Source organism: Nicotiana sylvestris, chromosome 10 (assembly GCF_000393655.2).
Source record: "Nicotiana sylvestris chromosome 10, ASM39365v2, whole genome shotgun sequence".
NCBI classification, from domain to species: Eukaryota; Viridiplantae; Streptophyta; class Magnoliopsida; order Solanales; family Solanaceae; genus Nicotiana; species Nicotiana sylvestris.
The window spans coordinates 136,384,475-136,395,380 of NC_091066.1; the positions used below are offsets into that span (position 1 = coordinate 136,384,475).

General features: G+C 42.5%; 1 protein-coding gene and 1 non-coding gene across 2 annotated transcripts; one reads left to right on the plus strand and one right to left on the minus strand.

The window, feature by feature from the left end:
• The first annotated feature begins 2,636 nt into the window (after positions 1-2,636).
• On the plus strand, positions 2,637-4,214 carry LOC138880006 (uncharacterized). Its single transcript, XM_070159655.1, has 2 exons — positions 2,637-3,396; positions 3,520-4,214. The coding sequence occupies exons 1-2, from the start codon at positions 2,637-2,639 to the stop codon at positions 4,212-4,214; spliced, it is 1,455 nt and encodes a 484-aa protein (XP_070015756.1).
• On the minus strand, positions 3,039-3,145 carry LOC138880598 (small nucleolar RNA R71). The gene has a single exon (XR_011403327.1). It is a non-coding gene; the product is annotated as a small nucleolar RNA R71 (small nucleolar RNA).
• Positions 4,215-10,906: the final 6,692 nt, after the last annotated feature.

The window sequence follows — 10,906 nt, forward strand, 5'->3', positions numbered from 1 at the left end:
ACGTGAGAGAAAATGAACAAGAAAAGCTAAAGTTGCCAATTTGGACCAGCTACCTTCTTCCTTATCTTGTCTATTCACAATTATTTGGATTATTATTTGCCAATTGAGTAAAATATAGTAAAAGTTTTGTTTTCCCTTTGAACCCTAAGAGGGCAATTTTAAATTATAGTGAAAAATCAAAAGGTAAATTTGAACCTTTGTCATCGAAGAATCTGGATATATGTCCGGCTATTTCGCGTTGAAGTTCAGTTAATAGCAAGAACAAATACAAGACGATTTGCTAACGTCAAAGAATAAATTGACCAAAAATTTGACCAATAATAAATTGAACAATTTCGAATAGTACATACAACTCTTAATCTTTTTCCTATCATAATTTGTAAAGAATAACGGTAATATTTGGGCGTTTAAGTAATATAGAAAAAATCTATGATGGAACAAACGATTGAACTTTAGGTTATGGGAAACTAGTGACATATTCAATATCTAACTCTTGTTCTCACTATAACACTTGTAGTACTTCTCACAACAAATTATTTGTCTTTCCTAAAATATCCAGTTTAAATTTAATTTCGTACACTGTCACTTATTTTAGAATTTTTTTTCTTATTAAGCTACGATTAATTATCATTTAAGAGATGTATTATATCCTTCTGCACTTTGTAGAAGTTTAAAGCTATATCAATTTTCTTCTTAAGACTAATAGCTGTTTATCAGGTGTAGCCTTTATCACTTTATTATTATATATATAATGAAGCTATAATAAGTTTACCAAAAAATGAAGCTATAATTAATACTATTACTTTTCTTTTTGAGAATTATTGTACATGTCTATTATTTCTTCTCCTTTTTTCTACTAGAATTGAATTATTTCATATTGGGTGTATTTGCTGGCATTAGAAGGCATCAGACGCAACCCTCTACAAAAGTCCAAAAGAATCCTCTTAATTAATTAAATTAAAGGCATAACTCCATGCATATTAATTCTTTCATTTCTACGTCTTTTCTTTTTTACTTCCGAAAAGAAATAAATTAATTGTTCGTGTCGTTGAATTGTATGGTTGATAATAGGTGAATTTGACTATAATTAGGCCCTAAAGAACCACCTTCTTATATAGTTTTTATGGTAAAAAGTGATAACAAAATGCTCTGATTAGTGCTTTTCATGCTTTGCAGGCTATATACAATAAAAGAAAGTCTATGGAGTACTTTTGGGATCAATTACGGAGAAAAAGAGGCCAATCTTACAATATCCGCTAAGTGCACCACGCGAAGGCAGCAAAACCAGAACTGGAGATGGACTGCCGCGGTCCCGGCGTAACCGCGGTCGGACCACGGCAGAAGGCTGTTGCGGATTCTAAGAGGATAGTTGGCCGCGGTCCTGGCGTAACTGCGGTAGGACCGCGGTAGGAAGCGGAAATTTGAGGGACTGAAGTGCAAAACACGGGATTTTTAGCCCCAAACCCTATATTAAACAATAGAACTCGTTCAAGGGAGGCAGGCAATGTTTTAAAAAGTACTTTGGCAAGAAAAACAAGTGTGAGAGATCACCCAAAACATCATATTTTCTTCTTCTTTTTATTTTTCTTGCAATTTTGATCATGAATATTTTCATAGTTTATTTACCCATTGTCATGAGTAACTAAATCCTTTGTCTAGGGTTTTGATGGAACCTATTGAAGGATGAACTTCTTGATTATGTTAATATAGTTTGCCAGTTTAATCTCTATTTGTTCAACTACGTGTTTGTTGTAGTTAATTGACAGGATCCTCAATTAGTTGTGCCTATTTAGTATGCATAACTCGGGAGAGAGTGCATATTTAGGTAATTGTTGAACAACATCACTCCCAAAGTATAAGAGGGATCTATAACTGCGGGTTTTAAGGCGGGACTAGGGATAACGAAGTCTTGGGTGCAATCTAAAGTAAACTGTAATAAACAAAGCCAGCTAGCGTATCTCGGGAGAGTGCGTCTAGTAAATTATCGTGATTACTCGGGAGAGATTCACGATAAAAAGAGTGTTCATGGTTGATAGAGATGTGTTGGTAAATCTATATGAAACATAAATAGAAGGGATTCCATCAATAGGGAAAATCACTACCTTAGAACCTTCTCATTATTGTTCACAACTTAAGCATATTTAGTTTACCACTGTTTATTGACTTTCAATCTTAGTTATTAAATATACCATCAACTGTTATTCACAATGTTTGGGGAAGTTGATTCTAAAGAATTTAGTAAGTCTAACGAAAGTAATTGATAGGTTAATTCTCTGTGGATTCGACTCTGGGCATAAATACTCAGGTTATATTTGCAACGTCCGCATTGTCTTTTTGTAAGGCATAGTTGGGCGTGATCAAATTTTGGCGTCGTTGCCGGAGAATTAACGGTGTTATCAATTACAATTGAAAGAAGTACAAAAATTCTTATTGTAGTCGTTTTTTCTCTATACCCAATTTTTACATTGAAATTTTAATGTTTGTTGACTTGGTTGCACAGGTGCATGCCTAGAAACTCATTGAGATCTGGTGAAGTATTTGAAGCATTATCAGATCCCGAGAAAGTTTTCAAGACCTTGAATCAGGCCAATCGGAAAAACAAACAATAACCAACAACTGCACAATTCGAAACAGTCATGGGGGATCACGAGGAAAACCCAGCAGTACCAATAGTGCCAGAGGCTGCTCTCTATGACTGGGCACAACCCACAACTGAAAATCTGTCCACAGCCATTGTAGTTCCGCAGATACAGACTGAGTCATTCCAAATTACGAATAACATGTTGCAGAACAAGGGACTATTTTCGTGGTCGCAAGTCGAAGATCCTCAGCAACACTTGAAGAACTTCCTCTCTATCTGCAAAACCCAAAGGCAGCCCAACGTAACTCCTGAAGCAATCAAGCTGTTATTGTTTCCATTCTCAGTGACGGAAGCTGCCCAGACTTGGCTAAACTCACTTCCCATAAATTCTATAACAATTTGGGATGAGTTAGTGAGGCAATTCCATAACAAGTTCCACCCACCCAATAAGACTGCTCAACAAATTGATGAAATTTTGAGTTTTAAACAGAGACCAATGGAGACACTACATGAAACATGGGAGCGCTTTAAAGGGATGCTGGTTATATGCCCGCACCATGGTATTCAAGATCTGATGTTGGGGCAGCGGTTTTACATGGGATTGTCAGATAGCGTGAAGAACATTGTTGATGCTTCAGCTGGTGGAGCATTTTTTAGCAAAACATGGAGAGAAGGCCAGAGTCTGCTTGACAAGATGACACAAAATTCGGGATGGACAACCAGGAATGCACCGATCACTTCAGTTATTCACTCAGTGCCCTTAGATCCATCCAACTCTATGGCTGAAAATATGGCCACCTTATTGACACAGATGAGTATACTCACCAAAAAGGTGGAAGAGTCAGGGCAGAAGCAGCAGGTACATATCGTAGATACTACCAATGGGGGCTTGTGCGCATCTTGCATTAGTCAGCCAATCGGTAACCAATGGAATGCAGAACATGATCATCACCACTACCCTGAAGACATGAATTATGTGTCTAATTATGGAGGCCAGAGACAGGGTGGTCAGATTTGGGGCCAGCAAAATCAGCAATACATGCCAGTCCATCCACAGTTCAACAATGGAAACATGGGAGGTATGAGACCCCCTAACAATATGGCACCTTACCCAAGGCCATATAATAATCAGAATCAACAGCAGTGGTATCACCCTCCTCAGCAGCAGCATGGTGGAAGGCGGGAAGATGGGTTTGCTAGACTTGAGGCAATGATGCAGCATGTTATTGGGTCTAATGCAAAGATTAATGAGAGAGTGGATGCACATGATGCAGCAATCAAGAATATTGAAGTGCAGGTGGGCCAAATTTCTATGTCTCTGAACAATCGTCCTCATGGGACACTACCTGTAGACACCCAGATAAATCCAAAAGATCAAGGCCCAAAGCAGCTGATGGCGGTAAGTCTACGTAATGACAGAGATATAGATGTAGAGCAAGAGAGGGCTCGAGAAACTAGACAAGATGAGACACTTATACCAGTGCCCATTGAGCTGGATGAGTCAATGAAACTGACGGAGGTGCCAGTCCAGCCTGCCCAGGAAGAAAATAGCATCCAGAATGCGACCGAGAAAGAAGCTGAGACAGTCCAGGAACTAGTAGTTGATGTAGCAGCTGATAAGGATCAATCCTAGTTGATTGGGAAGAAGAGACCTCCTGCACCTTTCCCTCATAGGCTGGCTAAGTATCAAAAGGAGGAACAATACAAGAAGTTCTTCGAAATGTTGAAACAAATCCAGGTAAACATACCATTGATTGAAGCTTTGAAGGGGATGCCTGGGTATGCAAAAATGATGAAGGATCTGATGTCCCGAAAGTTTGATTTCCAAGACTTGGCCACAGTTACTCTTACTCAGACATGTAGTGCAGTGGTGACTAGACCAATTGCAGAAAAGTTGTCTGACCCAGGGAGCTTTACAATTCCATGCACTATTGGTAATTTTGCTTTTGCTAAAGCACTGTGTGATCTAGGGGCCAGCATCAATCTTATGCCCCTGGCGATTTATAAGAGGCTGGGCATTGGAAGAGCTAGACCCACCTCTATGTTGTTGCAGCTGGCTGACAGGATAGTGAAACGACCCTCTGGTATACTAGATGATGCGCTAGTTCAGGTAGGGAAATTTGTATTCCCTGCAGATTTTGTGATCTTAGACTGCAGAGTGGATGAAGAGATTCCCATAATTTAGGGAAGACCATTCTTGGCCACAGGGAGAGCGCTCATTGATTGTGAAACCGGAGAGCTCAAGATGAGATTGAACGGTGAGGAGATAACCTTCAATGTGCAGAAATCTATGAGGCGACCAAGTGAATTCACCAATGAGGACCCCATTGCTGCATGTTTAATGAATTTGGATGAGGTGAATGGAGAGGAACTGGCGGAATGGGTGTTGTCATTAGAGGGTAGGGGTTCTAGGATAGAACTCTAGAATTTGAGCCCTTATACTTGGAAAATCGAGAGACTCCTCCAGCCAAGCCATTTATCGAAGAACCACCAAAGCTGGAGTTAAAGCCATTGCCCAACCATCTCAGGTATGAATTCCTTGGACCTAACTCCACATTACCTATTATTATCTCATCTAGTTTGTTAGATGTGCAGGCGCAACAACTCTTGCAGGTACTTAAGGAGTGCAAGACTGCCATTGGGTGGACCATGGCAGACATAAAGGGGATCAGCCCCGCCTACTGCATGCACAAAATTCTACTGGAAGAGGGACACAAACCTTCCAGGGAACACCAAAGAAGGCTGAACCCCAACATGAAGGAAGTGGTGAAGAAGGAAGTAATAAAGTGGTTAGACGCGGGAATTATCTTCCCAATCTCTGACAGTAGCTGGGTTAACCCAGTTCAATGTATACCTAAAAAGGGTGGTATGACGGTAGTTAAGAATGATAACAATGAATTGATCTCCACAAGAACAGTCACGGGCTGGAGAATTTGCATGGATTATAGAAAGCTAAATCTAGCCACCTGGAAAGACCACTTCCCACTTCCCTTCATTGATCAAATGTTAGACAGACTGGCAGGAAGGTCACACTTCTGTTTTCTGGACGGGTACTCAGGATACAACCAGATTTCCATTGCACCGGAGGACAGAGAGAAGACCTCTTTCACTTGTCGTTATGGCATTTATGCCTTTCGGAGGATGCCCTTTGGCCTATGCAATGCACCCGCCACATTCCAACTGTGCATGATGGCCATATTCACTGACATGGTAGAGGAAATAATGGAGGTGTTCATGGATGACTTCTCAGTGGTGGGGAATTCATTTGATGAGTGCCTGATAAATCTGACGCGTGTGCTGAAACGGTGTATCGAGACTAACCTGGTTCTGAATTGGGAGAAGTGCCACTTCATGGTACAAGAAGTCATAGTCTTGGGACACCGGGTGTCAAGCAAAGGAATTGAGGTGGATCGTGCTAAAGTGGATATAATAGCAAAGTTACCTCCTCCAACTTCAGTCAAAGCAATCAGAAGCTTCCTTGGGCATGCCAGTTTCTACCAGAGATCCATAAAAAACTTCTCAAAAATTGCCAACCCTCTTTGTAAGTTGTTAGAAAAAGATCACCCTTTCTTGTTTTCTGATGATTGCAGGGTAGCATTCGAGGAGCTGAAAAAGATACTGGTCACAAGACCTATCATTGTTGCCCCCAACTGGGAGCAGACATTCGAACTCATGTGTGATGCCAGTGACTACGCAGTGGGAGCAGTGTTGGAACAGCGGAAGGACAAGCTGATGCATCCAATCTACTATGCAAGTAGAACGCTGAGTGGAGCCTAGCTGAACTATACGGTGACTAAGAAGGAGATGTTGGCTGTGGTTTTTGCTTTCGACAAGTTCAGATCATATCTGATTGGTTCTAAGGTGATTGTATACACTGATCATGCAGCTCTCAGGTACTTGATTGAGAAGAAGGAGTCTAAGCCGCGCCTGATTCGTTGGGTATTGCTGCTGCAAGAATTCGACCTTGAAATTCGTGACCGTAAGGGCACAAAGAACCAAGTCGCTGATCATCTATCACGACTTGAGGGAGCTGAAAATGCAGTTGAGGTTGAAGATATTCTGGAAACCTTTCCAGACGAGCAACCGCTTGCTACTAATCTTGAGAAATCGCCATGGTATGCAGATTTTGCAAATTACCTGGCATGCGGTATAGTTCCTTATGACCTTTCATCTGTACAAAAGAAAAAGTTTTATCGTGACTACCGCATGTATTATTGGGATGAGCCTTACCTGTTTAGAATTTGTGTTGACAATATGATCTGGAGGTGTGTCCCCGAGATAGAACAATCTTCTGTTTTGCAGGCTTGTCACGCATCGGCTTATGGAGGACATTTTGGAGGGGTTAGGACAGCTGCGAAAGTGCTTGAGGCCGGATTCTTTTGGCCAACATTGTTTAAAGATGCACACCAATGGGTGAAGGGATGCAATGAATGTCAGCGGACCGGGAACATTTCCCGTCGCCATGAGATGCCCATGAACCCAATTCAAGAGGTGAAAGTGTTTGATGTCTGGGAGATTGACTTCATGGGTCCCTTCGTCAGCTCCTATGGCAATAAGTACATACTTGTTGTTGTGGATTACATGTCCAAATGGGTAGAAGCTGCAGCGTTTCCCACTAATGATACAAGATTGGTGGTGGGGTTTTTGAAGAAGAACATATTCACCAGATTTGGGACACCAAAAGCGATTATCAGTGACAGAGGCACTCACTTCTGTAATAGAGTTTTCGAGAAGTTGCTTGCAAAGTATGATGTACGCCACAAGGTGGCTACCCCTTATCACCCGCAAACTAGTGGGCAGGTTGAAGTGTCCAACAGAGAGATAAAGAGTGTGCTAACCAAGACTGTGAATGCCATAAGAACTGATTGGGCGAAAAATTTAGATGATGCACTCTGGGCCTATAGAACTGCTTTTAAAACACCGATTGGTATGTCAACATATAAGTTGGTGTTTGGGAAGGCCTGCCATTTGCCAGTGGAACTTGAACATAGAGCGTGGTGGGCACTGAAACTGCTGAATCTAGACATCGAGGCTGCGGGCACAATGAGGATCACAGAATTGCATGAGCTCGACGAATTCAGACACCTTGCTTTTGAGAGCACAAAGTTGTACAAGGAAAGAATGAAGAGGTTGCACGACAAGAACATTGTGGAGCGAAATTTCAATCCTGGAGATATGGTGTTGCTTTATAACTCATGATTAAGGCTATTTCCGGGTAAACTCAGGTCACGATGGTCTGGACCATTTAGAGTGGTCGAAGTTTTCCCTTCAGGTGCTGTCGAGATTGCCACAGAGAAAGACTCTCGTACATTTAGAGTCAATGGGCAGAGATTGAAACTATATGTGGGCATGAGCGAACCAAAGGAAGTGTCTGAGCTACACCTGACTGAACCACAGAGGTCGAGCGAGCCTTAAATGCGCTCATCTGCATCGTGCCACGACATTAAATCAGGCGCTGCGTGGGAGGCAACCCACGAATGTGTTGTAAATGTAATGCATAACTTCAAAAAAAAAAGTAGCAGGAACACGCCTAGACCGTGATCCCAGCGTAACCGCGGTAGGACCGCGGTCAAATACCCCCTCTGAAAGAGGTCTACCGCAGTCCCAGCGTAACCGCGGTAGGACCGCGGCAGACCAACGCGAGGCCAGGTAAGTGCAGAATTTTTTTTTCTCTTTTTCCTTCCCCCCCCCTTTAATAAACCTAACCCCCCACTATTCCCTCATCCCCTTCTTTCTTCTCTTCTCTCTTTCACACTCTCTTATCCCTCAAACCCACATTGTTGCCCCTCATTTCTTCTCCATCTCTCTCTCTCCACCATCTATCCCTTCCATTCATCCTCAAGGTAAGCTTCTCTATTCTTTTCTCTTTCTTTTACATAACTTAGTGTAGTGTTTTAGTGTAAAAATTTTTATTTTATTTTATTTTATTTTTTTCTTTCTTTCTTTTCTTTCCTTTTCTCCATTATTTGCTTCTTTTGGCCATGCTTGATGTTTAAATGGTTGGGCTTTCATTGTGCTTAACTTGGGGGCGATTTTTAAAAGGTTTGGAGGCCTAAACAAACTTTTTAGGGTGAAGCTTGGTGTAGGGGTCCAAATGGCCGAAAATTGGGGGTGTGTTGTAAAACTTTAGAGCACTTTGTGCCCTTCTTAGTTAGTGGTGGTGGTAGAATTTGACATGATTCACTTGTGGGAGATTGTGTGGGGTATTATATGGCAGAATTATAGAATTAATAGTGGTGTGAGGGCAATAGTGGAGGTTATCAACTTTGGGCACCTTCCTAATTGGGTATACTGGTTTTGTTTGACAAAAGGAAACTGTTTGGTGCCATCAGGTGGCGAAGTTTGAGTACCCATCCGACTGGAACATGTTAGGATGCATCTGATTGTTACCCTGAATTGTCTGCAGGTAATATGGACCGAAAAAGGCGAAAGAGCTCGACAAGAACTTCCCAAATGCCCACATATGATGCCACCAGGTTCCAGTCATAGGAGGCCGAGGACGCGTTTCATGCTAAGGCTACCAAAAGCTTTATCCCTGAGATTCCTGTTGATAGGGCTGCCCTCCGTATGGAAAAAGTAGACATGTATGAGGAAATCAGACGGAGGGAGGTGGAGTTCTTGTTTGATGAACCTGAGATGGCAAACCCGATGATAGTCCGGGAGTTCTACGCGACTTCCCCGAAAAATTTGTGTCGGTCTGTGATTGTGCGGGGCAGGGTGGTGGATGCCTCAATTCTGAAGATTCGCCAGGTCTTGCAGCTGCCCCAGTTCACTGGTGACATTGATCATTACCACGACGCCTAAGGGGTCACTTGGGACACTATGATTGAGACAATCTGCGCAAGGGGTCGACCAATCTGGATACAGGAAAACATTACCCTTCACTCCAAGTCGTTCACACATGAGGCTAAGTGTTGGTTCACCATTATTTGCAACCGGTTATTGCCCATGGGCAACACGACAGATATGAACCACCTACGGGCTCTATTGGTGTAGTGCTTCGTCACCAAGAAAGACTTTGATGTGGCGAGAATTATTGGAGATGAAATGATCCTTCGGTCACCTCTGCTATCTAAGGGGTTTTACTTCTCCTCACTTGTGACGAGGTTGTGTCTGCTGGATGGTGTCCCCACCAATCCTACAGATGGAGTTTTGCCCGCAAAAGCGGCATTCAGAGCTTCAAAGATCACAGTGGGCATAGATGCACCCACAACCATTGAGCTTGATGATGAGGATGACGCCCCAGCACCCATGGCACCATCCAGGAGATCCTATGATGGATCCGGATCCTCTCGGCAACCCCATACAAGGGTAGGGTTCTCTAGATCACAGTCCAGCCGACCCATGTTGCATTCTTTGGAGGAAGAGGTGGCAAATCTTCGCTCCTTGGTGGATGGCCTGCATGTGCGTATGGATGACATATCTCAGCGGCATGGCAGGTTTGAGAGTCGAATGCTAGCTTGGTTCCGTGCTTTGGGGAGGGCTTGTCATGTGGATCCCAGCACTGTCTCCGACTCCGAGTGACGCTCAGGAAAGTCTTCTTACCCTTCTGCACTTTATTTGTGTTATGACATGGGGACATGCCATATTCTTTTTGTGTGGGGTGGGAGACTTGCTTTAGTGGTGTATTGTTAGTGTACATATACATTGGTTGTAAAATAAATAAATGTAGGAGACTCCTCATGAGGACGGACCACTTGGACAGTACTCTTGAGGGAAATAGTCCATTTAGATTTTTTTTTCTTTTTAGGTAGTGTAGTAATTCCTCCTTGTTTTTTCTTTTGACCACGGTTCTTTTCCAAGGGCTTTTCTTGAACCGGGTTAGGTAGATTTTTCTCTAATATTTTTAGGACCCTTAAGACTCTATTGGACCAAGATGGGTGAAGGCAAGAATGCAACTCATAATGTACACACCTGCAAATAACTAAAACGAATTTGAGGGTGCGACGTCTAGGCTCGTTTGTAGACTCGTAATTTTATGCCTTAATTCTACACACCTTGTCTTTCTTGAACGCTCACGTGAGTGTGTTGACAAACTAATTCGGAATGAGTTACATGCCAAGTGTGTGTGAGATAATACTTGTATTCTGTGCTTGCATGCGATACCTAGAACTTGCCCAGTGTGTTTGCAAAGCGAAATAGAAGTTGTTTGGCCTTAGAGATGATTGAGGCATTTCCTTGTGTAGCCTGTATAATTATGAATCCACCTGTACATATTGTCATAGTTAACCCCTTCGAGCCTGAAGCCTATTCTTTGATAACCTTACAACAACCTACATCCCTGTGTTTGAATAGTTTGACTGCTTGAACCTGTACCTCCTAGAA